We start from the raw sequence: 27,538 nt of genomic DNA on the forward strand, positions 1-27,538 counted from the left end.
GGATAATAACATCTTACTGGATATATGGAATCTGAAAGTAGATTTATTTTTAAGTAAATCTTTTTGATGTATGAGCTGTACTATGTATAGTTATTTCTGTAGACATAGTTTTGAATGTATTTGTAACTAACAACTTAGTCTTCATTTTTCTTTCCAATATGTATTCACATATAAAATTATTATATATCTGTTTTTATTCGTGACTATAAGTAGAATAGTGATTTTAAAATAAAAAATGTTCTATGAAAATATAGGCATTACTCTGGAAAATAAAATGTTAAGCTCTTTTGTATTTCTATCACATACTATGGGATAAACAAAATTTTCTGAATTAAATATGCTGATCAAGAATCTTAAAATCCCTATTTTCTGGTATTGGTTATTCAGAGACAGGCAGAATTAATATCAACTGAATCACCTGGAAATAATAAAGCTTGGCACAGCACTCTATCATTTTATGAAGAAGGCCTTGGGGCTGAGATTTCATGGTTCGAAAACTGAATGGTTGTTTCTCTTATACACTTGTTTTCAACAGGTGACAGACAGCAACTTTACCATGACATTCTGCAGGAAGCCATAAATAAGAAGCCGTGAAAAGAAGGTGGGGTGAGGGGGAGGAATCGTAGTGTAGTCAGAGGGAGAAAGAATGGAGAGGAATGGAGGGGAGAAGAGAAACTGCAATTCTGCTATGATGCCAAGTAGGAGAGATTGATAACATAAATGCCTGAAATGGCTCATTCAAAAACTAATGAATTCAAAACTATTATTTAATTCTTTTCAGCAGAAGCTCAATGCCTGGTGGGAAAACTCACCATGTTGACCTCTGAAATGCTGTCAATGCTTTCCACCTGGACGTCTATACCTACTGGCACTGGGGAACCTTCAGAGAGAAAAATGAATGATTTACTGAGAAATGCATTTTTTGGAAATCTTCCACAGCCAAGAAAGACCATTGTTCAACAATTGAAGGTAATTTAGTTTTTTCAATATTTTTATCCATCATCTCTCCTATTTTCTATTGAATCACCTGTCATATCATCAAACATAATAACTAAGGCATATGCATGAATAAATGCTACTCCAATCATCGTTGCTTGGAAAAATCCCAAAGCTTTGCTATTGCGTGTTTTGGCTAGTGGGAATTTAAAGAAGAACATTTTGGAAGCATATATAGGAGCACATCAGATCACGAATTTTTGTATAATAATGGCAGTTCAGTGAGTTTTATAGAGTCCTTGACTTTGGAAATGTCAAACCCATTTCTCTCTTTCCCCCATGTCAGCCTCTTTCCTTCATGAAGTGCTTAGTGGTCTAGAGTTAGACAGATTCTCGAATGCTATACAATGCTTCAGACTCAGCAGTCACAGAGGATACTGGGGTAGAAGCAAACACTTTAGAAACTTGTTTGATGAAATACACTCAGGTGGAAACTGAAGCAATCTCAGACAGTGGACTTCAAACTTAGCAGCTAGGGCTCCTGCAACAGGGTAAATAGCAACTAAGAGAGTGCAGGCCAGACAGCCATTGTGGCATTTTCCAGTTCCACTAAGAAGGAATTTCAACACCCCACCCTGTATACGTAGGGGGAGTGCTGTTAATAACTTTATCATTAGTTTTGGGTTAGAAATGTGATCTCATCTATGTTGACACAATCCATATGTTTACACATAATCTTTGCATGGCTTTTCTTACTGGAATAAGTCATTCTCATTTAAATCGTATTGCCTCATCGAGTTAAAAAAAACTCTTGACTATTAACAAATAAAGATTAATTCTGCACAGCTGAATCGCAGCTGTTTAATCCAGATGCTGGGATTTAGATGAGCCCATCCTGAGAAGCTTTCCTACTTGGCTAAAGAAGGACTAAGTGTGTCACATGTGACACACATATGCATACGATCCAGCAGCCTTCTAGATGCATTACAAAGTGTAAAACAACTTAACTCTGTTGATACTCTTCTGGGACCTTATTAATTCTGGGTGCTACCTTTACCATATCACATTTCCTTTTTGTTTATTATCATTTGCTACTTAGAAGAGTCTCAGCTAGCCAGGTACTTGGCCCGTCACTCAAATATCTTCCCGTCTCACCCTTTATTGATGTCTTACTTGTGTCCTAACTACCATCTTCTTCACATGTTGGATCAGTTAACTTGTATGACAACAATTCTATGGCATTGTTTACTGCAGATTCCAATTCCACACGAACTTGGGAAGAGCTGAGCATTATTCCTTCACGGGGCTAAGGGTTGGTGATCTCTTGCGTTTGCCCTGTTTCTTGAATTAATAATCATAAGAAAAATTCATGACAGCATCTCATCCATAGCTCTGCTTGGCACTTCATAGTGAATAAATATTCCCATTAATTCTAATGCTGTGAGGGAATGAGATTTTGAAAGGTCTCAAAGGGGTGGCAGAGTGTCTTGGATAAAGTGTGAACACAACTTCATCACTGTTATATATTATGGAGCAAGAAATATCTCCAAAGTTTGGTTTCTTCCACTATAAAATCTGCACAGAGATACTCAAAGAGCACCACTGTAGGTCATAAATAGTACAGTTTACAGACTTAATGGACTTAATTGGATCTTAATAAATTAAACATTACTTGCTCAGTTAAGCAAAAATGCAACCCCACCTTTTGGAAATGCAGGGCACTATTCTTAACTAAACACTCAAACATATAGGTTATCAACACATTCTCTCTCTCTCTCTCTCTCTCTCTCTCTCTCTCTCTCTCTCTCTCTCTCTCTCACACACACACACACACACACACACACACACACACACACAGAGTGATTTTTCCATCATTCATTTTCTGGTGAGGCCAGAGAACAGCTTGGCTTTAGGCTCTTTTAAGGGCAGTTGTCCATTTGAGTCCATGACTTTCATATCTTCGGATTCAACCAACTACAGTTAAGATATTCAAATCTGAGCATGTATTGCTTTTTTCCCTCATTATTATTTTCCAAATAGGCCTTATTAACAACAATTTGCATAGCATTTACATTGTGGGAGGCATCAGAGTAAGCTAGAGACAATTGAAAGAATATGGAAGAATTAATATAGGGGATAGGCAAGTGCTGTGCCATTTTGTATAAAGGACTCGAACATCTGCACAAGTTGTCTTTTTAGGTGATGGTGGCAGGCTGGAAAACAATTGCTTAAGATATGGAGAGAAGAGTGCATATCCTAGTGGTTGGTGGCTATAGCTAGCTTTCGATGATATATTCACCCTCCTGCTGGGCATGCAACGGAATCTCAAGGCTATTTTTATGGTAAAGGTAATGCATGGCTTGGTCATTTGAAATGAGTTCCTGTTACCTGCTATTCCTTCCATTCAGACTTATACTATTATATGGAGATGAGCTCCTCACAATCCACACACAACGTGCACCTGTGAGATGCTGTCTGTCCTCATGTCTGTCTCCTTTGAATTTTATGTTAAGAGCATCCAACTCCTTATCCAACAGGGAATAAGAACCTGTCTCTGACATGTGAAGGCTGAGTAGAGGGTGAAGGGAATTGTTTGAAGAGTATTGGCTACTCTTCAAACCTTCAAATATCATTCATGTGCTATGAGAGGAAGAAAGTGACAATTAATCACAGGGGTTACAATGCCAACACATGTAGCTATATACAACCAAAGTAGGGCTACAGTTCCGTGTGTCTCCTTAATCTTCATACTTCTGTTTGCTAGGTCTTGAAGGGCTGTTATGAGAACTCATGAAGGAGTGCATACCACATCTTGCCCTTTGCCTCATTCAAATGTGGGGCTACCTACCATTTACTCTATGTTGGGTCAATATCATAAATGATAATACCTTTCTAAGAACTTTGCCCAAGTTTACAAGTAAAATCAAGTAGAAGTTAGCTAAAGATTGACCCGTTTGACTATTAACTTCCAAGGAGCACTAACTAGGTAGTAACACATCTATAAATGTTTTAATGTATATATTTGGGTTTTGGAATGCAGGTAGACTAATAAGGGCTAAGTAAAAATGATTTAATCCATCTCTGTAGTGTCTTTACAACACTTTACACAATGTGTCATCTAGTAGGTGGGTACACATGGCTGTTTAGCTCTAGCTGACCTCTGTATGAATTTATGTGGCTACATAAGAACTCTCATTTGCCATCCCAAGCCAGGTAGTGATGGGGATGGGAATAAGTCCTTCTGACTCTCAGGCCTGTTGTGTGACTCGTGATGACTGTAAGCGGCTTTGATAATGTTAGCTTTTGTGTCAGCTCAGCTGCCAGAATGTAGGTGCTAGACTGACTTTTGAGAAACGAAGAAATCATCCTCTGAAAGAGGGAAACAAAAAGTCCTCAGTTAGAGGAGACATAGTGGGCGGGAAAACATAAATAAAGAAAATGAGCTGCAATTTATAACCCAAGTTAAACAAAAAGCTCCCTAAATTTACATCCTCCTGTTTCTACATAATGAGTCAATTAATCTTCTGATGCTTTATAAAAGTGAAAGAAAAAAAAAAAACCCACTCCGGTAGCAGCTGGTTTTAATGTTAAACCTAATTAGGAAAACACATTAAGGCAAGAGAAGTGCTGAAGTTACATTTAGCTGAGAGGAGAGAAGTATGTTCATGAGCTTGTGCTGTGGACAAGGGGAAGATAAATTAAAGCCTGTCTTTTGTATTCCACAGCCCGATTTCCCAAAGGAAAGCAGCCATTTGAGAGCAGAGAATGAGTCACCTTCTAAGGCACGCTTCTGGTCAGGCTAAGCAAATGAAGACCATTTCACAGAGCTAGTAGATTGATTCTACTTTGGACTGGACTCGGGGAGTTTTCCTTCCCTAATGACTGAACAAACTATCTGGACACCTTTTACCCCAGCCTAAGATTGTCAGAAGAATCTCTCAATTGTGAGATGATCTGCCAGCTGTCACTATGAGTCACATGCTTCAATTGCATATTTAATAATCTCATAAAATAGCCTTGGGAAAAATAATCTAAGGAGGCGTTATCGCTTAAAAATAGTAACCTGTATTCCTAACATGTCAGGCAAAAAGCGAATGTTGGGCCGGTGTTATGCTTTCCTGGAGGTGAGAATGATGCAAAGGGTGGAGGGTGAAAGCATAAATATTTTACCTGGGAAGGAGGGTGCAGGCTTGGCATTCTGAAGCCCCCACAGCCACTCACCAGGGCATCCTGTTACCATGGGGAGTTACAATGCAGGCTTTGAGACTGTGGTTGGGAATTTAGTTGGACTTGCTGGTGCTTCTGCTAATCCATGGAACACGTTGAGTAATGAGGTGCCTGTATATTATTTGTTTTAAGGTCCATCCACTAGCAAGTATAGCCATTTCTCTCTATTTCTCGCTAATGTTCCCATAAAAGAACCCATTAAACAACAACAACAAAACCTCTTCCTCTACAGCAGACAATGTAATTGAGGAACCTAGCTTCCAGGAATTATAGCTTCAAGTCATGGCTAGGGCAGTAAGACATTTGAAGGATGTGAAGAGGATACAGATAGGAGAGGAAGAAGACATCAACACACCCTTCCCTGAAGACTCCACCGGAAAAACTGCCTACACTGATACACACTTCCAGCAAAGTTATCACGATACAAAATTGCTACACAAAAACCTGTAGCCCCCTCTATACAGACGTCAAACATACTGAGAAAGAAATCAGTAAAACAGTACAATAGTCTCAAGACAAACAAACAAACAAACAAACAGGTCAATCAGTCATCAATGTTGAATTCCTGTTGACAAGATGCCTCACGAGGCATCTTCCAACTGCTAAGTCTGAGGCCAACTTCAAACAATTCACGTGGGACTGGTGCCCCCTAGCGACTCCACAGGCTCCAGCTCCAAGACACTATCTGATTTTTAAAAGTCAGAGGAAGAAGTTGCTGCTCCTGCACCATAGTTGTAGACTACAATTATCCAAACTTTGGGAGACATTTTTCGGGGGAGGGGGGTTGAGCATCAGTTTATTGAAAATGCCAGTTAGAAGTTTTGGAATCTTTTGGGGAATTGTCAGAGAAATAGCGAGGTAGAGAAAGAAAATGAGAGAGTTTCAAAAGGACAGTGAAATGAATACTTTTTGTTTTTAAATTGGCATATTTTGCTTTTCCTTTGAAAATTACACACATACACACACCCACACACACACACACACACACACACACACACACACCACAATGTATCGTAATCATATCCACACCCAAACCAATGCCCCATTCCTTCATTGGATCCTGCCCACTCCCCATGTCCTCTTCCTTATTTTTCTCTTTGAAAAATTAAGTCCAATTAAGCATGGGCAGACTTTCAGTAGCCACACCCTCAAGGAAAAAGGATGCTGTCTCCCGAGGGAGACAATTGCCAATAGGTCCTCAGCTAGTCATGAAGCCTCAAGATCCCTCTCCCACCCAAACTGGAATTATTGACTGCCTTGGTCCTGTGCTGGGCCTCTACATAAGTTCTCTGATCAGATATGGGGCTTAATCCAAAGAAGGAAATTGTTCTTAGTCCTGCAAACCTAATAATAGTCACTGAGGGTGTTGTTAGACTAGGAGGGCAATCTGCTACTTTTGTCTTGCAAAACAGATATATTGTCAATGCCTTGCTGACACCTACATTTATACCTGTAGACTAGTGCTGTCGCCAGCCTTACTCACAGAAGCTTCTTTTGGCAGTGAGTATCAGTCAGTTCAGAGACTCACAGCTTCTCACAGTGCTGAAATTACGTGACTGTTGCGTGCTCAGCACCGGATAAACATATCCTTAAACCTGATTAATTGCTGGGCTTCTACAATTGTAAATTGGAATTCAACAACTGTGATAACCACTCCACAAAAAAAGGTAACAAACTCACCAAGACTTAAGCCAGATGATGGTAAATTAACACAGTGGCTCTCAGAGCCCACAGCATCAGCATCATTGACTATGCAGCATCAGCAGCTGTGCAAATTCTCAGTATCACCTAGGTCTAGTGGGTCAGGAATGCTGGACAAGGGGTCCCCGACCCTGACTGTTAAGAGCCTTGCCCATCGTTCTGATGATTAGGACACTAACGAATCACTAATGAAATGGAGTTTAAACCAGGTCTTTAGGATTGCAACCCAATGGTTCCCAGAAAATTACCAAAGTCAACCAGGAGTTGAGGAGATTGACAGTCAGGTAAAGTGCTAGGGTAAGAACCAAAGTGGATCTCCAGCGCTCATATAAATGCTGGATGGGCACGGCAGCCTACCTATGATTTCAACACTGGGAAGGTAGGAACACAGGATCCCCTGAGGGAGCTGCCTAGTCAAACTAGCTATACGGATGAGCTCTGCATTCAACTGAGGTGTTGGCTCAATGAGTAATGTGTATTTCGATGAAGGATAATTAAAACAAAAAACAGTTTTAATTTCTTTTTTCTTTCTAGACATGGTTTCTCTGTATTGTTTTGGAGCCTGTCCTGGAACTCACTCTGTAGACCAGGCTGGCCTCAAACTCACAGAGATCCACCTGCCTCTGCCTCCCGAGTGCTGGGATTAAAGGCATGTGCCATCAACGCCCGACCAGTTTTAATTTCTAAAAACATTAAAAAAGAGGAAAATAAACTCAGCAGGGGGAGTCATGGCTTTCTTCTTCCATTAAAGCCAGGCATTCTAGCTTGTAGGGATATAGTGAGAGTCTATAAATTAGCATCACATCATCCTATTCAGCTTAGAGTAGAAAGAACAAGTTGCTATGTTGCAAATTTATCTGTCTCCTAAATATTGAGCACATTCTATTTGCAGGAATGTCAAAAATAGGAAGCAAAAAGAGTTTTGGGGTCACTATAAAATGTATGCCTTGTCCATTGTTCCCAGTCAAGAGAAGATAATCTTACAGGTATTTGAAAGTATTGCCTATTTATTTACTTACTTATTTTAGCTTTTACTAGTGATTTGGCACTAATTGCTTCAAATTTTCAGACCCACCTTGAGAGTGTGGTAGGTTTTAGCATGGACTTTTGATGATGACACTCACCTCCAAATCCAGGTCTTGTGGAGAAATCATGGTCCTCAATGTGCAACAACTGCTCACGTTTCAAGGGCCAGACTTTAGTATTGTCGTCTTTCCTCATTCTGGTTTCCCTTACGCTGTACCCCCGAGAAAAAGATATATACACATCTTAGTTAGGGTTAGTTTTGCTGTGGTGAAACACCATGACCAAAGGAACTTGGGGAAGAAAAGGTTTATTTGGCTTATGCTTCCACATCCACAGTCCATTACTGAAGGAAGTCAGGACAGGAACTCAAACAGGACAGGAACCAAGAGGGAGGAACCAATGCAAAGGCCATGGAGGGCGGCTGCTTATTGGCTTGCTCCCTATGGCTTGCTCAGCCTGTCAGACTTTCTCTCTCTCTCTCTCTCTCTCTCTCTCTCCTTCCTTCCTTCCCTTTTAATATTAAAAGTCCTTTTTGTTGATTCTTTGTGTATTTCACATCATGCATCCTGATCCCATTCCTCTCCTTGTGTTCCTTTGTATCTGCCCTCTGTCCTTGCAACCTCCCCATCCCAAATAAAATAAAATTTAAAAAATCCAAAACAAACAAACCAAACCAAACCAACCAACCAACCAACCAACCAACCAACCAACCAACCAACCAACCAACCAAAGTAACGGACAAACAAAAGTCTCGGCATGGAAGCTGTCGTGTGACAAAGTGAGTCACACAGTACACCCTTTAGTCCATACATCTTTACTTGTTGAATGCTCATTGCAATGAGTCATTGATCTGGTTCAAGGCCTCTGGCCTCTGCCACACTATTGATACTGGGCCCTCACTGGGACTCCTCTTGATTATCCCGATGTTGCCTTGTGTCATGGAGATCCTACAGCTTTGGATCTGCAGGTCCAGCCCCTTCACATGCTCCAGCAGTTCATAGATGAAGTGGCTGTTGGGGAGAGCAGGCCCTCATGAGAGGGGGCCTTGCACTTTGCCTGGGCAAAACAGTAGAGCTGGCCCTGGTGGTGTGGGTATGGGTGAGTTGGCTCTGAGAGGCGAGAGCAGGAGAACTGGTCTGCTTCATTGGATGAGTTAGCCGCCTGCCTCATTGGGTGAGTTAGCTACCTGCTTCATTGGGTGGTTTAGCTGCCTGATTCATTGGGTGAGTTAGCTGCCTGGGGTGAATTAGCTGCCTGCTTCATTGAGTGGTTTGGCTGCCTGCTTCATTGGGTGAGTTAGCCAGGGCAGTGATGGAGAGCTCTCCCTGGTGGTGATAATGAAGTAAAGGTGTCAGGCTGACCAACTCAGCTACCTACCACCCAGACCCAGAACCAGGGCTATCAGTTGGCCCAGCCTGCTTTCTTGTAGAACCCAGGATCACAAGCTCAGAGATTGCACCATGTTCGATGGTCTGGGTTCCCCTCATCAATCCCTAAGTGCCCTACAGCCAGACCTTATGGAGGCATTGTCTCAATTGAGGTTTCCTCCTTTCAGATAAACTCTACTTTGTGTCAAGTTGACATAAAACTAGCCAGCACAAAATACTTTTAAGATATATATATTTCTCATTATTAGCCATCTTGCTTAGCATAGTGTGGTCTGAAATAAACACATAGAATCTCATTTTGTTAGTTGAGATTAAGCCAAATATCTTCCAACATTTGTTTTTTGTTACATAAGGTGGAGCAGGTAAGGTAAAGCAAGGTTTAGAGTATTTGAAATAGCAAACAAAAAGGGATTTAATACATAAACAGACAACATTTCTCAGAATATGAATGTTAGATGAAAAATATTAGGTGGGTAATGGTGATCAAAGTTCAGAGTCACATACAACTCATATCAGCTAAGGCAGCCTTTGAGGAAGAAATAGCCCGGGGTGAGCATTTGAAGAAGACACCCAAGAGACTGACATTGACTGAACAATCTCTGCCTTAAAACAGTAAAAAGTGAAAACATCACAGAATTTGAAACTGATGAACACAAGGTTTTGAAAGCCAGAATAAGCAGAGAATATGGGGACAGGCTGAGATGGCAGGGTTGCTGGACCTGGGCAAACCCACCAGTGAAACAGGCCAAGTCTATTTCCATGTTCTCTTCTCTATGTCAAAGGGCACGTGGCAAGCTTCTTTCTGTGGAGTCCTGATGTGGGAACCAAGTCCTGTCTCTCTAGGCATCAGTGAATATGAACAAGGTGCTGGGACACTGGGACTTCTTTTCTGCCTCAGGCACCATTTCCTAGGGACACTGATGCAAATTTTAACAAAACAGTTTCAGAAGCAGTTTATTTAAATTCTTGCTACATTTATTGTGTGTGTGTGTGTGTGTGTGTGTGTGTGTGTGTGTGTGTGTGTGTGTGTGTGTATAGGTCAGACATACTTGTGGAATTCTCTTGTCTCCTTCCATCCTGTGGATACTGGAGATTGAACCAAGGTCCTCACCTTTAGTGTTACCCACTAAGCCATCTCACTGGCATGGAGGCATTTTTTTTTTTTTTTTTGACTCCAGAAAATGACTCTGACTAGGAGGATTTCTGACCGGGAAGCGGCTGATGGAAGAGGTGTATTAGGGTTTGTGAGAAGGTCCAGTATGATCTCTCAATAGGGTGGATTCTGGATGAAGCCTCAGGGGTTAGAGATGTATCCTTTTTTCTCATAATACGAATGGGTAAGATGGGGAAAGGAAAGTCTTTTGAATAGAAGGCAATGAATTGAATTTAAATATGTTAAGTCACTATAACCTGTGGATAATTGAACACATAGCACTATTTCTCTTGAGAAACTAGAATAAACTAGGGAAAGTCTTCTAAGGAGCTAGAATGAACTATTTATTAAAAAGGCAGTGATAGAGGACTGGGGACATATTCAATCATAAGGTCATTTCCGAGCAAGTGTTGCAACATGAATTTGATCCCTCTAACTGTCCCCACCAAGTGAGTCATGGTGGCACATGTGTTTGCAATCCCAAAGACAGAGACAGGAGGATCCCTGGACTTGCTCATCAACCAGTGCCTAATTGGTGAGCCCAGGTCAATAAGAACCCCTGTGAGACACAAGGTAGACAACTCCTGAGGAAGTACACCTGAGTTTGATCTCTGGCCTCCATACATGTATATACACATGCACCCATATGAACACCACCCCCACACATGTGTACACAGATAGCAGGAGGTAGCTTTCAAGTAATGCCTACTATGTCCAAGACATAAGCCCAGATGTGTGGTAAATTCGATCCTCATTGGCAAGCATCCAGCTCTTCTGGTTTCCTGGGCCTCTGCCCAGAGTTTCTGATTTAGTAGATGCGGGGTATAAAACTTTCATTTGTAACAATTTTTCAGGATAACTTGTTCCTGTAGAAAATAGCACACAGTGAATAAAAGCTGGCTACTTGTTTTTGTAAAGAGGAAGATGTAGATGTAACAGGAAACTTGTAGTAATAATATTTTGGGTGCAACTAAATGACATGTGACGAATGTGTCTTTTTCAGAAGTACTCCTCTGCAGGAGACTGAAATACAGATGCATTTTAATTGAGAACTCCAAGAATGCTGAGCACAGACCTGCTGTGAAATGCTCTCTTGACAGCAGTGGGATACAGCACCAGATCTTACCTGACTTGCAGTGAGTGGTTCATGTTTATCTTATCTTGATTTACTTTTGCCTTAACTTCTTTGCAAAGAGAATATGCTGGTTGCACCCTCAAAAGAAATTTTACAAGTCTATGCACTGTATGTTTAAATAACACTTAAAGGAAGTGGAGAGATGTAGTAAGAATTCTAATTGGTCTTAATAATAAAAACCCAGAGTCAGATATAGGGGAAAATGCTGAAAGATCAGAGAAGCAGAGCAGCCAGTCACTAGTTCTTACCTTAACGGAATCCTCAGACTGAATGGGTGATCCTGTCTCTAGGAATCCTCAGACTGAATGCTCACATCTCCTATGTCTTCCCGCCTTATATTCCTCTCTCCAACGAGCCATATCACTCCCGTCTCCACCTCCCTAGTGCTGGGATCAAAGGTGGGAGCTCTGCTTCCCTTTCAGACTGGATCAATTTAGTGTAGCCCAGAGTGTGGCCTTGAACTCACAGAGATCCATTTACCTCTGCCTCCCAAGTGCTGGGATTAAAGGTGTGTGCCACCACTGCCTGGTCTCTATGGCTAACTAGTGGCTTAGCTCCACACTCTGATCGTCAGCAAGCTTTGTTTGTTAGATCACAAACAAAATATCACCACAGAGAGATGTCTGAGTAGATAAGAATGTTTACTGTCATGCAAAGGACAGGAGTGTGGGTCCCAGAACCCACATGGGGTGACTCAGAACACCCTGTAACCTCAGCTGCAGGGGATCTGACACCTTTAGCTCCATAGGCACCTACATTTACAGACACCCTGTCTCAGACACACAGACAACCCCCCCACAGACATACACAGACACACCCCACATAATTAAAAATTATAAAACAATTCCTGTCAAACAAATAAAATAACCTCTATAGTTCTTTTATCATGCATTAAAAAATATGTAGTTATTAATGACTTAGAAGGACATTCTTCCTTTAAATGTATTCAGTGAATGTGAATACCTGCATTAAGGACTTAAAAATATATGAATAAGCTGGGTGGTGGTGGTAGTGCATGCTTTTAATCCCAGCACTCAGGAGGCAGAGGCAAGCAGATCTCTGTGAGTTCGAGACTAGCCTGGTCTCCATAGCTAGTTCTAGGACAGACTCCAAAGCTACAGAAAAACCCTGTCTTGAAGAAGCAGTATGTATATGTGAATATATATATATATGTATATATATATGAATAAATTCTCTAAAATATCATAAAATTTATATTGTTTTCTTATATATTTCCATTACTTGTTTCGTAGAGTTTTATTACCCACCATACAAGTATTTTGGGGAAGAAAATATATATATGTTGATACTACCTTTTAAATTTTACCATTTAAAAGAGAATAAAATAATTTATATAAATGTTGATTCCAATTAAATTTAAGAATAAAACTTTAGTGAAAATGAATTTGTGAATGAAATGTGGTATATTGTCTCCAGTTATTTTGTGTTAAATGGATTTAGTCATTGTTAGAATGAAACAAGGCATAGGTCTTGCATAAATTCCTTTTTTTAGTTTTATAGGTGAAAATACTAAATTTTGTTCATATATATGTAAATACATTGAATTTCTAGAAAAGGTTTTCATATTGTTTGAAAAATGTAACTGAATTATCTAAATTCCTTCTGACTTATATTTTAAAAACGGCATTGTGTGACCAATTACTCACAGTCATGTTTAGTGATTTATCATCTAGCACATTAACCAGGTTCTTCCTTTAATTTTGTTGAAAGAAGGTGAGAAACAAGCCAGGGTGAAAATGATGCATTACTTGGCACAGAGGCATTTACTATCTCAAGCTCAATATTCATAATTGTCTCTTTGTCCTCAGGAAGCTCTTGTACGAGAGTGAAGCACACAACACAATTGGAAAGAGAGAGATGCCTGTATTTTGTCACATGAGCCAGAGAAATTGTTAAAGGGAGGTGATGAAGAAGACTGTGGTGAGTGTTAATAAAGTCATAAAGAATGGAATCCAGAAATTGTTTAGAGACTGGACTTGACGACATGCCCCTTAGATAGCTTGCATGTCCCCTTATAGATACATAATGCCTCTTGAGTGCAGGTGTTTGCTTTGAAAGCCTCTGGCTTAGAAATTATATATTGTTTATAATGTATGGAATAGTTGTTATAAACTGTGTTTTATATTATATATAATAACAGAATACCAGCATTGTTAACTTTTTTGCTTTTGACCACAAATTACTACAGACATTAAAAAATTGTTGGTATAAATCTTGTTGATAGCCATAACTTTTCCTTTTGATTGAGGATGTTTCTTTTCTGGATCAAGAAGGAGTGTGTGGGGCTTCTAAGTATTAGAACTCAGTTTGTGACTAGGAAAGCAGTAGCATCCTGGAGGCAAGGGAGTTTAGAATTTGGGTGGTTTCTGGGACCTCTAAGATCTTTGAGGCCATATCAGAGCTAAGAACTGAAACATTTTAGCATTGGCTGAGGTGAAACAAACATCTTTCTGGCACATTGAGATTTTATAAGTAGAGAGAAACAAAACTATGATTTCTAGACTTTTACATGGAAACATAAAGTTTCCTTATAATGATTAAGACCGCTTTATTATTATTATTTACTTTATATTTTACCCTACAGGTCCTTTGTGTAAAGATTATGGCTCCTGGTTTTCTGTTTTTGTGGGATTCCTGAGTATGTGAATGAGTGGGTCTCTGAGTCTATGTGTGTTTAACGTGCTTCTTCTTGAGCTCATATCCTTCTGTTTTGTCCTATTCTGATTTATCTTTTATTTTATCATTATCCTTTAGATGCCTGTTTGTTTCCTAACAAGACAGAAACAGGGTGGATCTGGATGGTAGGGGTGGTGGGGAGAAACTGGGAGGAGTAGAGGGAGAGGAAACTAATCAGGATATATTGTATATATAAAAAAATCTGTTTAGAAATAACTTCACAAACCACATTGGAATATTATATTTGGGGTAACCTGAATCCATGTTCCCAGGCCATGCTCATTCATATTTAGCTACAGAATAAACTGTCTTTCATTCTCTTTGAAAAAAAAAAGTGAACTTGGAACCTCCTACATTCTATCCATCTTGTAGAGTCACTCTAGAAGTCACCTTTCTTCTCATTCTAGAACCCTATCTTGTTGTGCAGATGATTTTCTTTTCTTTATTATTACTACTACTTTAATGTTATTATTATTCATACAATGCATTTTGATTATATTCTCTTCTCTTCCTAAGCCCTTCAGGTCCTCCTCTCCACCCTCCCACCCGCTTCATGTTCTCTCCAGAAGTTCTCAAAAACAAAAAGATGGAGAAAACAAACCATGGCTGCCCCAAACCCAACCCCCAAATGACCCCAAACCACCAACCCATAAGAATGACAATGACAAAAGCACCCAAATCGACAGAGTTGGTTTTGTGTTGACAACCACCCCTGAGCATGCTGGAGTGCAGGTGATATAACTGGTGACACACACTCCACTGGAGAAAACTGACATTTTTCTCTCCCAGCAGGTACCAATTATGAATAGTTTCTTGGTTAGTGATGGGACTCTCTGTACCAGGATCATTTTGTTTGAATTTGTGCAGGTCTTGTTGCAGTCTCTAAGAGCTCATACATACGTATACCAGTCCTGGTTTTCCTTGCAGTCATCCACCACCTCTGGCACTTACATTTTTTTCTGCCTCCCAACCCCTCCTCATAAATCCCTGAACCTCAAGGGGATGAAGACATCCCATTTAGGACTGAGTGCTCCAAAATCTCTCACTCTCTGCATGTTTGTCCATTTGTCTCTGTGTCTATTACTATAGAAGAAGACGCTTCTATGATGAGGGTTCAATGATACAGTGATCTCACTTAGGATGAACACTTTCTTATTCAAGCTCCATTAGAAATGCACCTGGAAGCCCAGAATGAAACTCATACAGTACAATAGATTGCATTATTGTTTTTCTTTTAAAAATGTAAAGTCCACGAAAAGATTCTGCTAGGATATATAGATACAAATTCATGATACAGTGAAGTAGCAGGAAAATAATTTGCCCCTATTTTTGGTCACTAAGAAAACTACTGTCCTAACTGGAGATCCAATTTTTATTTCTAGGCCCCCGATGCTCTAAGAAGCCTTCAGGTGGATGAGAAGCACTCTGTGGCCTTGCCTGAACCACTCCTAGACACCTGAGCTCCATCCGGAATGCAAGGCTGACTGCAGTCAACATCTTTTGTCTATTAAGGGAAACACCTGTGCAGGCAAACATCTCTGAGGATAAGACAGCCAGAGAGTGTGCTCCACCAGAGAGACATGGCAGCTACTGTATCGTTAGGAAACTGGATCAATTTCAGAGTTGGTCTGTTGACATTATCTGGAGCTCACATAGTAAGTAACAAGATTTTATAATTGTAGTAAGTCTTGTAGTAAGTTACAAGATTTTATATGAACGTTGGAGTTTCTATCTTGTTTGAAAAAGGATCAGAAATCTGCTAATTGTGCTAATGTTTCTACACCTTTTCACACCAGTACTGGACTGTGCTTAGAATACTGGAGAAATGCCCACTGACTGTATGTAGCCTTAAGAAGAATCTGTAGGTTATTATGTACATCTGTGCTAGTGTCTGCTCTGAATGGCTGATAAGAGCCAATGTTCAGTTTCCAGGAGACTTATAAGCTTGCTATAAAATAAAATAGTATTAAGATCAGCTCATAAAAATGTACAATTAAACAAGTTATCATTAAAGTGTGCATAAATAAACAAAGACACTATGATAAAGTGTAGACAGGCCATTGCAAGATAGTTTAAGAATTACTAAGTTCTTCTACAGAGCTATGACAGGCCTAAAAGTCCAAGAACAGCATGATTATAGTAGAATCAGATGTCTTTCCTAGGCAAAGAAAGACAATTTCACTTGCCAAAAGTTCCTTTATCCATAATTCCTCCATCTTTCTTAGAAACAAGGGGAATATTACAATAAAAGACTTTTAAAATGTTTAGCCTAAGAAAGGATATCTTTGGATGGAAATCAAGATTATAATTTGAATGAAAATAAATAGCCTGATTAGTATAACATATGCAGGCCTGAGTGAATGAAATCGGGGCTCAGAATAATTGATGCAAACGAAACAAAGTGTGTAAAGTGTGTGATTTTCAAATAAAGACTATGTCTTTCTTTCATTGCCATTCTGTTAGTTTTCTTACATTTTAAGAGGTAGATAATCAGTTGTACCATTACTTGTTGTGAGTAATCAGGTTGGGTATTGAGCAAAGAACCACACAATATTTATTTATAAGAAAAGCTCGGAGAAGCCTGGCCTTACTTCTCTGGAAGAAGCCAATACAGTCATTACTGTATTTTTGTCGAGTGCTTTAACATTTGCATGAGGGAATGCAGAGAGCGGTGTAGAAATTGGCCCTTGGATTACTGTGCTCACTCAGGGAAAGTGCCTCTGTTTTATCCTAAGCTACTGCTTTGAATGAGGGTGGTAGTTTACACAATCCCCAGTGCCCTAGAGGATTGCTCACTGCAGAACAAAAGCAGCAGAGAGAAATTTTAATGAGTCATATTTTGGCTTGTGGCCTGAAGGGCTCTTCAGTTAGTACACAGAAAAGTGGAAAACAAGCATTTGGAACTCAGACAGAAGAAACCCAGTGTTTCCCCTGGAGGAAACCTGACCTATACAACCCTTAAGTTGTTTTTCTTTTAAAAGGAAATAAAAAGAGGCATTTAACCCAAGGAAAAAGGTTCCCTCCTTACCAGAAAGACTTTGTGCTCCCTGTTGACTTTAAAAAAATGTAATAAGCAGTAAGCATAGCTTTTTAAAATTATTACTGCTATTTACAGTTTCATACATGCTCACATTGCACACTGACCACTTTTACCTCCTCCCTCCCACCCCTCCACCACCAGTCTTCACTCCCCACCATACAAACAAATTTCTCTTCCATGCACATGTCTGTTTGTCTCATTTTATAACCCACTGAGGTTAACCAGGCTGCCTGGAGCTATCTTTTGGAGGCTGGTAGGATGAACGGAGGGCACAGAACTAAAGACAGTGATTCCATCTCTCTCAGAATCTGCTGATGGCCAATAATTCAGAGGTAAAAGCAAAGCCTTCTGAGTCACCCCCCCACTTTCTTGTTGAGAAGGTTTGTCTTGTGTGTGCCCAGTGCAGCTAACTCCTTCCTATGGATGTGAGTGAATGATGACACTAGTTGTGTGATGGTTTTTTCCCCAAAGATACTGTGGTACACATGTGGACTAGTATAATGAAATAGCTCTTATTATAATATATCTTTTCCTCCTCTAAGCATCTGTGGAACAGCCAGAAAAATCTATTGCCTTAAATGATAGATGATAATTAATATACTCTCCATTTGTTATAAACTACATGACTATTGGAAGCAACCTGAAAAAACAAAAAAAACCAAAAAATTTATAGTTTGGCGTAATCTTAGATTCTTGCTTAATTTTTTTGGAGGGGATCTCAACCAGATCCTGTGTCATCTCTGGTCTGTGGTCTGAGAACAGAATGGAAGGAAAGTATAAGAGATATACTTTAAGAAGTAGAGTGCAAGTGACAGTAATAGTTTTCCCTCTTAGGTCCATAACTTCATGAGTCCCAGGAAGTTGGCTAGGTCCAGTTCCAGACATGGTTTCTCTCCCATTGAGTGGGCCTTTAAGCTCAGTCAGACAGCTATTGGTTGGCATCACCATGTGAGTGACACTTAATGCGCCTTTACCTATATCTTGCCATGCTTGTCATTGTCATGGTTCATAGGAGGAAAGATTGTAAGAGCCAAATACGGGGAAGTCTGCTGTGAAATAGTGTCTCCCAGAAATGGTGGCACAGACAAGATTGGAACAATGGAAATATCAGTGGACATGCTAATGTGGAAGAAAGAAAATTTCATGAAGTCCCATTCCTATCAAAGAACTAAAAGTGACTAGTGACTGCTGGGAGAAGAATAGCCTCTCCCAGGGATAAGCCTCTTTGTTGGTTGTCCAATGAAGAGTGGTTAGCCCAACCAAATACACACAGACAACAAAGATGGACTCAAAATGGTTGTATTTGTATATTTGTGTATACACATATATACATAACCCCTAACACACACACACATACACACACAACACATACATGCACACGTGCGCATGCATGTGCATATATGTATGTGTTTGTGTAACAGTAATAGTCAAAGAAAAAGAGTCTATCCACTTGAGAGTGTGTTGGGGGCATTGGGAGGGTTGGAGGGAGGGGAGGGAAGGGGAAAGTGATGTAATTCTATTTCAACTAAAAATATATTTAAAAAGTCCAAAGCAGACTGGAAATTGGTACTGCAGTTCCTTTCTTCTTTAAACCTGAGGATTCTGAAAGTACTGGTTAAATGTTTTATTCTTTTTCTCAATCTGGTGGAGAGTGTTTCATGAATATGTAAGATTATAAGGACAAGCTGTGGAACATCTGTCACTTCACAGATTAGGTCTTTTGAGAAATCTTATGAAAAAGGAAGACTTTTGCAAGGACATCCTATGGGTAGGAGAGTGACTGATTTGTCCAGTTTGTAAGGACGGGGAATTCGGGGTGCTCTTATGAAACCCGGGAATCCCCAGGCAAGTTGTGTTGCCCTGGTTATTGTAATGCACTGATTTCTCCGAGTTATTTCCAGGCATCTCATGTTATTGATGGGAAAATAACAATGATGGTTAGTCAATCTTCAGAAAGATATTTTAAATTTATGGACACTATTTTCAACAGATAATAAATGGTCTGGATGCTTTTTTATACTTTCTCCTCTTCAAGGTATAAAACTATATTGACCTCCACAAAACTGACATGGAAAGAAGTATATTCTTAAAACTACTTCTAATTCAAAATCAGAAGAAACTGTAAATAAATATCACTGTTAGTGGTAAATGCAGTCCACACTGAAGAAACAAGCTCCCTGAAGGATGATACATCTGTGAAACATTGAACTGTTTTTTTCCCCAAATAAATACAACTAAACAAACAATGCCAAAGATGGCATGCTTTTGGATGTTTGCCACAGGTGATTTGTTTTGATGGATCAGAGCTATTGCAGACACAGGTACCAAGACAAAGACAGGCTTCCTTTAAAGATACGTTTCTAGATCAGCAGAGGGTCTGAGGCAGCTGTTTGGAGAAAGTGGGAGAAAATCGATGACTGTTTCTGTGTCTTACCGTGTTTGTTTCATTGAAGCTAGGCATTGCTGGTGGTGCCTCTTGAAGGCAGAAGTAGCAGAAGCATCTGGCATCCATGTAATCCAGGCATAGGTGAAGGAGACCAACCAAGCAGCCAGGACCATGTCTTCCAGAAGAAAGGAATGCAGGTGGATGCCACCAATACAGCTACTGAGATTTCCTGTCCATGTGTCTTTCAAAAAATGAATATCCTATCATGAAAATGAACTAAGGAGACAAGAGCAGACATTGCCTTCAGTGCCATCCTTTGTTTCCTTAGATTAAGTAGGTTGGCATCACACACAGTTGTGTGTCTGTCCACCTCATCAGCAATGTAAGGAAAACAAGGCAATGCATTTTGTTTTCCCTCTTTCCCGGGAAGCTTCTGAGCGCTCGATGCTTGATTCCCCACTCAGTAAACTCTTAGCGGCCGTCCTCGGCAGACAAAGAAGCTAGGTTAGGCTCTAATCCTCTTAATCCAATGCAATATGATTTAAATATATGTAATGACTCTGTAAAATAATATGCTTAATGAAAGAAAGATGATTAATTTAATCTTAATTACACATTGCAAGGCCTTTTATCCATGGCTTCATGGCATCCAGAAGGGAATTCTTTCCTCTCTCCAAACACACAGACCTTCTGCCCAATAGAAAATTATATTACTGTATTTTCAAGTCAACTATCACACATTAAGATGGTTTATTCCCTTCATAACAAAAGCGGTTCAATTTAAGGTTAAATATAGTAAGCAATCTCTGAAGGAAGCGTTACTGTCCTGGATAATGCACCAAATATTAATTAATCTGTCACTATTAAATTAGGGCCCTATATTTTCTGAAAAGCAGGCTGCCCACAGACAGACAGAGAATAAACATTCTGGCTGCTAATGTTCCCTGTATGTCTTTGTTAGGGATTCCAGTGCTGTGATAAAACATTCTGACCAAAAGAAACTTGGGGAGGAAAGGATTTATTTCATCTTACAATTCTCTGGCTTCAGTTTATCTTAAAGCAAGTCAGGCCAGGGAGTCAAGCAAGAACCTGGAGATAGGTATGAGAGCAGAGACAATGGAAGAGTGCTGCTTACTGGCTTGCTGCTCATGGCTCACCTGCTAAGCTTTTTATTATATTTGTCCATACCACTTGCCCTGGGTAGCACCATCTACCATGGGTTGGGCACTCCTATATCAATTATTAATCAAGAAGATGCTGCAGAGGTATCCCTACAGGCCAATCTTATTCGGGTATTGTGTTTTCTTAATTTCGGTTGCCTTCCCTGAGATGAGTCCAGCTTGCATTAAAATGACAGAAAACTAGCCAGTACACTGTATGGATGTAAAATGCCACTACATAGACATTTAATGAAATTAACTTTCTACAACTGGAATATTATAAGATGGGCAGCACAGTGACAGATAGTGTGGGGAGATCTGCAAATTGTTTCAAATAGACTTGTTAACTTAATATCTTGTGTATGTTGTTATTAACCTATCACATTAATATATTTTAACTCAGACTGTATTCTTTTTAGACCATGGATCAAAACTTTTTGTGTTTTAGGTATGTTGTTGTTGTTCTTTCTCTTCATCTTCCTCTTTTTCTTCTTCCCCTCATCTTCATCTTCTTTTTAATTTCCCCTTTTCCAGCATCTGATAATTTTATTCCTTCCTTCCTTCTTTCCTTCCTTCTTTCCTTCCTTCCTTCCTTCCTTCCTTCCTCCCTCCCTTCCTTTCAGATTTATTTATTTATTTATTATGTATACAATGCTCTGTCTGAATGTATGTCTGCAAGCAGAAGAGGGCACCCGGTCACATTATAGATGCTTGTGAGCCACCATGTGGTTGCTGGGAATTGAATTTAGGATCTCTGGAAGAGTATCCAGTGCTCTTAACCACTGACCCATCTCTCCAGCCCTATTCTCCATTTCTATCTACTCTGTATGAATAGTGAACAAACAGAAAGTTCAGCATTTCCATTAAAACCCTTTATTTTTCCTGCTCCATTAAGAAAAAAAACTTAATCTCCCCCTTCTTCCTAATCTTCTATAGCTAGTAAATGTGGCTATGTGAAAACACTACCTACACACACACACACACACACACACAGAGAGAGAGAGAGAGAGAGAGAGAGAGAGAGAGAGAGAGTAAATACATGAAAGTAGAGTAAAGGTGGGATGTGCCAACAAGTCTTCCTTAAACAAACAAAAAACGTTCCTCTAGAACATCCAGTTTTGGAAATGATTACTTATAAGTAGATCCATGCTTTATCAAAATTCTATTACCATCATTCTAACAATATCTATGATGATTATTCATAGTGAAATGTGTGGGCAATTAAGATTCAGTAATGAAGAAGGAGCAATTTTAAAAATTAGAAACAATCTTATTTTACATATCAATCCCAGTTCCCTCTTCCTTCCCTCCTCCCCTTCCTCCCACTGATCCCCCATCCCATCCCTCATCTGCTCCTCCGGAGGGTGAGGCCTTCCATGGGGGATCATCAAAGTCTGTCACATCAAAGTCTGTCACTGGGGCAGGGCCTAGGCCCTCCCCAGTGTGTCTAGGCTGTTAGAGTATCTATCTCTCTACGGGGAATGGGCTCCCAAAGTCCATTCATGCACTAGGGATAAATGCTGTTCCACTACCCTATAGACTGCCCAGGCCTCCTAACTGACACCTATGTTCAGGGCACCTGGTTTGGTCCTATGCTGTTTTCCAAGCTGTCAGTCTGGGGTCCAACAGCTCCCCCCTTGTTCAGGTCAGCTGTTTCTGTGGGTTTCCCCAGCCTGGTCTTGACCCCTTTGCTCATCACTCATCCCTCTCTGCAACTGGGTTCCAGGAGTTCTGCTCAGTGCTTAGTTGTGGGTCTCTGCTTCTGCTTCCATCAGACACTGGATGAAGATTCCAGGATGGCATTTAAGGTAGTCATCAATCTTATTATAGGGGAAGGTCATTTAAGGTAGCCTCTCCACTATTGCTTAGATTCTTAGTTGGGGTCATCCTTGTGGATCTCTGGACATTTCCCAAGTGCCAGAATTCTTTTTAAACCTATAATGGCTCCACCTATTAAGATATCTCTATTCTTGTTCTCCTCTATTCTTCCCCAGACTCAATCTTCCTGGTTCCTCATGTCTCCCTCCCCTGCCCCCACCCCAACAAGGAGCTCTTAAAGCAAATTTCACCCAAAGGAATGATCCTTTAAATTAGAGGCATCCACACTTGAGAACTCAGGAGGCTTTCTCAGGATCACCTGCTTTAAGAAATACCTGCCAGTTCAGATACCTCCTCATCACTTACTCATGCTCAGATGGCTGGGGGTATCCCCTTCATTGTAAGGACAAATCCATGACGAGAACTCATCTGGACTCTTTATTGTGCCATTTCTTTGTTTTCTTTCTATCCCTACTACTTATAATGTTTAAGAAAGATGCAAAAACACTTTATATTTTTTTGCAATTAATTTTTAAGCAAGAAAATAGTCTGCATAAAAATAATAAAAAAACAAGCCAGTGGCTTAAAGTGGAAACAGTTGGTTCATAAGAAGTCTTAGAGTTTTCATTCAATTACAAGGAAGCATCTGTCTCTTGTACTGAGCCAGATTGTTGACCTTATCCCTTTAGTGTTTTCCTTTGCAAGCCCTGTAAGCATCTTAAGAAAAACAAAACGGAAAACCACATATGTCAAAATGAGAAACTGGCAAACAAAGGAAGTCACCGTCCTTAAGCTTGTAGCAGCTTCAGCTGTCCCTTGTGGAAGTTGCCCCCTGCTCACTCTTTCTCCCCTCTGATGATGTTTGACTGTTTCTCTGGCAAGGAACCAAGAGTGAACTCAGCATGACTGGTCCTCAAATTCTTCTGCTGCATTTAGCTATCATTAGTCCACAATGGAAAATAATAAGAAAGCCAAGCTCCTTTTAAAGTTGGATCAAATACAATCAGCAACAACAGCAGCAGCAACAATGACAATAATTCCAATGCTCCAGAAATTTTCAAGTGTGCTTGTTGAATGTCACATGACAAAATATACTGATCTGGAAATTGTAGTCATACAGTGTTGATCCAAAAGGATTTTTGGAGGTCATTTGGTTCACATCAGTTCCTTACTTCTTTTTTTATTTAATGCAGTTGCCCCAAAGCATTACTGAAGGACGGGTTCCAGGAGCCTAAGGAGCCTGAAATCTACGGATTCTCAAGTCTCCTATAGGAGATGACATACCTGCATGTAATCTGTTCACACCCCCAAAGATACTTAAGGATTATTTAAAACATTTATTAGATTTGTTTTGCACATGTGAACATGTAATCTCTCTCTCTCTCTCTCTCTCTCTCTCTCTCTCTCTCTCTCTCTCTCTCTCTGTATGCATGTGGATATCAGGAAACCACTTTTTGAGTCAGTTTTCTTTCTCTGCCATGTGGGTCCTGGGAATCAGACTTCGGCCATCAAAGTTGGCCACAGGTGCCCTTACCCACCGAGTCCTCTCACTGGCTCTTCCTGTACTCTTTAAATCTCACCTAGGGAGAAGAGGAGGGGTGAGGAGGACATGAGGGAGCAGAAAGGTTGAGTTGGGGGAAGAATAGAAGAAAACAAGTAAGGAGATACCATAATAGAGGGAGACATTTTAGGTTTACAGAGAAATCAGGCACTAGGGAAAGGTCTGGAGATCTACAAAGATGACACCAACTAACAATCTAAGCAACAGAGGAGAGGCTACCCTAAATGCTCTCCCCTGATAATGAGATTGATGACTGTCTTATATGCCATCCTTATAGCCTTCATCCAGCAGCTGGTGGAAGTAGAAGCAGACACCCACAACTAATCACTGAACTGAACTGGAATCCAGTTGCAGAGAAGGAGGAGTGATGAGCAAAGGGGTTCAGACCAGGCTGGTGAAACCAACAGAAACAGCTGACCTGAACAACGGGGAGCTCTTGGTCCCCAGACTGATAGCTGGGATATCCAGATGCTCCAGACCCCAGGAATGTGGGTTTCAGTGAGGAGACCTCGGAAATCTATGGGACTTCCTGTAGTAGTTCAGTACTTATCCCTAGCATAGGTGTGGATTTTGGGAGCCCCATCCACATAGAGGGATACTCCCTGAGCCGAGACACACGGGGGTAGGCCTAGGCCTTATCCCAAAGGATATGATTGTTATGATAAATCTTTCCACCAAAAGCTGCAGAGCCCCACCACTACATGTGTGCTTTACGCCAGCTGCCTGCCCCAGTTAGGGCCCCAATTAATATACAGAAACTTGTATTAGGTTCAAATGCTGCTTGGCCAATGACTAGGATTTCTCATCTGCTAGCTCAGTCTTAATTATCATAAATTATCATAATATTTTATAAGACTTATCTTATCAGACGCCTTATTGGCATCTCTCCTTGCTGGTGAGGAAGAGTGGAGGGGAAAGGGGGATACTTCCTGTTTCCTTTGCTTAAATATGAGTCTCCTTGCTATGTCACTTCCTGCCTGAATCACCACTTCTCTACTACATTTCCCAGAATCCTCTTTGACTCCTAGTCCTGTCTAACTTGCTGTCTCATTGGCCAAATAGTATTTTATTCAATAATCAATAAGATGAACATACACAGTACATTCCCCATCATATGATAGACTCTGATGACCCTCTATGGAAGGCCTCACCCTGCCTGGGAGCAGAAAGGATATATGATAGGTAGGGTTTTAGTTGGGGTGGGGTGGTAGCAGAGAAGGGGAGGGAGTGGGAACTGGGATTGACATGTAAAACAATCTTGTTTCTAATTCAAATAAAAATTAATAGAAAAAGTCCCCCCTAGATTACAAATAGTTCTAATATAATATAGATTCTGTGTAAATAGCTGTCTCACTGTAGTATTTTGAAAAGAATGGACACAGGCTGTATATGTTCCACACAAGCACAGTGTTTGGTGATAAATTTGGAGCTGTAGGTGTTTGAAACTACATATATTCCACCTGGGATTATAGAGAACCAATTGTACAGAGAAACTAGAAATACAGAATGAGCTAGTAGTTGATCTGTTTGTGCGTTGATTTTATGTTGGGAATTAAATATATTTGGAAATAGAGTGGCATGTCAGAAATATAATTGTCTATGATATGACATTTTTTCCTTTTCCTTAAAACTTTGTTCTCAATCAACAATTCTATTTCTTAGTATTTTGCTATTCTCATGCAATATAGTTCTTTCCCCTCTCATACCTTTGCTAAAATCAGATGTGCCAAGTGGGAATGCATAATCTATTGTAGTACAGGATAAAACCGCTAGAATGAGCCATGTTCTTTATTGTGTAATAGCTCAATATTGCCACAAGATGGGAGCATAGCACAAACATTCCAACCTGCAATCCAGCTTTTTCTTCAGCTGTGTCTTAAATTAGAAAAATAAAATCCATAAATTGAATGAAAATTAATTTGTACTTGTCAACACAGGAAAGGGGGAAAGAAAAGATTAATGAAAAATGGTTAAGCAACAATAGAAAACTAAATTCTATTACTAAGGTAGATGAAGTTTTTCTTTTTGAATGATTATTAATGATATTTATTCCTCATACTGAACAGCGAGCATGGTTTTAAGGTTCTACCTCCTCATATAGCAAGAGAAGCGTTTTATTTGTAAATACCAAGAAATAGAGATGAACATAGTGGAAACATGAGCTTTCTTTTGAAAAAACTTGTTGACGTGTGTGATATTTTGTGTTCTGATTAATAAAGCTTGCCACTATCAGAGGGTAGAGCTAGCCACTAGAGGTCTGGAGGTCTGTACAGACTGGAGACAGGAAGTGGTAAGGCTGGGCAGAGAGAAGAAGTAAGAAGTGACTGTGGCTGCTTCTTTGCTTCTCTGATGTTTCAGTTTCCACCCTGATATCTGACTCTGGGTTCTTATTGATAAGACTAAATAGGATCGAGCTTCAGACATGAATACTGTTTGACATGGAGATTCACAGGGGCCGGAAGGAGGGATTTTGGGGTTGCATGAAGAAGGATCTGAATGATTCATTTTTTTGGGGGGGGGGTTGGAGGGTATTTGGCTAACACTTCCGCATTGTAGTCTATTATCAAAGGAAGCCAGGACAGGAGTCTGGAGGCAGGAGCTGATGCAGAGGCCATGGAGGGGTTGTTTACTGGCTTGCTCCCTAAGGCTTGCACTGCTTGCTTTCTCATAGAACTTAGGACCACCAGCCTAGGTATGGCATCATGCATAAAGCTTGTTTCCTCCCAGATCAATCATTAATTAAGAAAATGCCCTACAGGTTTGCCTACAGGCCAATCTTTTAAAAAAAATTATTTTTATTTAGATTAGAAACAAGTCTGCTTCACATGTCAATCCCAGCTCCCTCTCCCTCTCCTCCTCTCTTCTCCCCACCAATCCCCCTATGCCGCCCCTCCCTCAGCTCCCCAGGGAGGGTGAGACCCTCCATGGGGATCCCCAAATTCTGTCATTATCATACGGGGCAGGGCCTAGGCCCTTCCCCATGTGTCCAGGCTGATAGAGCATCTCTCCACGTGGAATGGGCTCCCAAAGTCCATTTGTACGCCAGGGATAAATACTGATCTACTACCAGATGCCCCATAGATTGCCCAGGCCTCCTCACTGACACCCACATTTAGTGGGTCTGGATCAGTCCTATGCTGGTTTCTCTTATCTGTCTGGGGTCCATGAGCTCCCCCTTGTTCAGGTCAGCTATTTCTGTGGGTTTCACCAGTCTGGTCTTGACCTCTTTGCTCATCACTCCTCCCTCTCTGCAACTGGGTTTCAAGAGTTCAGTTCAGTGTTTAGCTGTGGATCTCTGCTTCTGTTTCCT

The 27,538-nt window shown here is 40.4% G+C and overlaps 1 protein-coding gene across 1 annotated transcript in view; it reads right to left on the reverse strand.

Annotated features, from left to right (window-relative positions):
- Positions 1-21,388, reverse strand: part of Gabrr3 (gamma-aminobutyric acid type A receptor subunit rho3) — a 56,530-nt gene extending 35,142 nt beyond the window's left edge. Inside the window, exons 1-3 of the mRNA XM_027412448.2 lie at positions 19,738-21,388; positions 7,989-8,101; positions 813-880 (exon numbers count right to left, since the gene is read on the reverse strand). Of these exons, the coding sequence (XP_027268249.1) occupies positions 813-880; positions 7,989-8,101; positions 19,738-19,862 (306 nt within the window). The 5' untranslated portion in view covers positions 19,863-21,388. The remainder of the gene's footprint in view (positions 1-812; positions 881-7,988; positions 8,102-19,737) is intronic.
- Between the last annotated feature and the right edge of the window lie 6,150 nt (positions 21,389-27,538).

The sequence above is a fragment of the Cricetulus griseus genome, chromosome 4 (assembly GCF_003668045.3).
Source record: "Cricetulus griseus strain 17A/GY chromosome 4, alternate assembly CriGri-PICRH-1.0, whole genome shotgun sequence".
Classification (NCBI taxonomy): domain Eukaryota; kingdom Metazoa; phylum Chordata; class Mammalia; order Rodentia; family Cricetidae; genus Cricetulus; species Cricetulus griseus.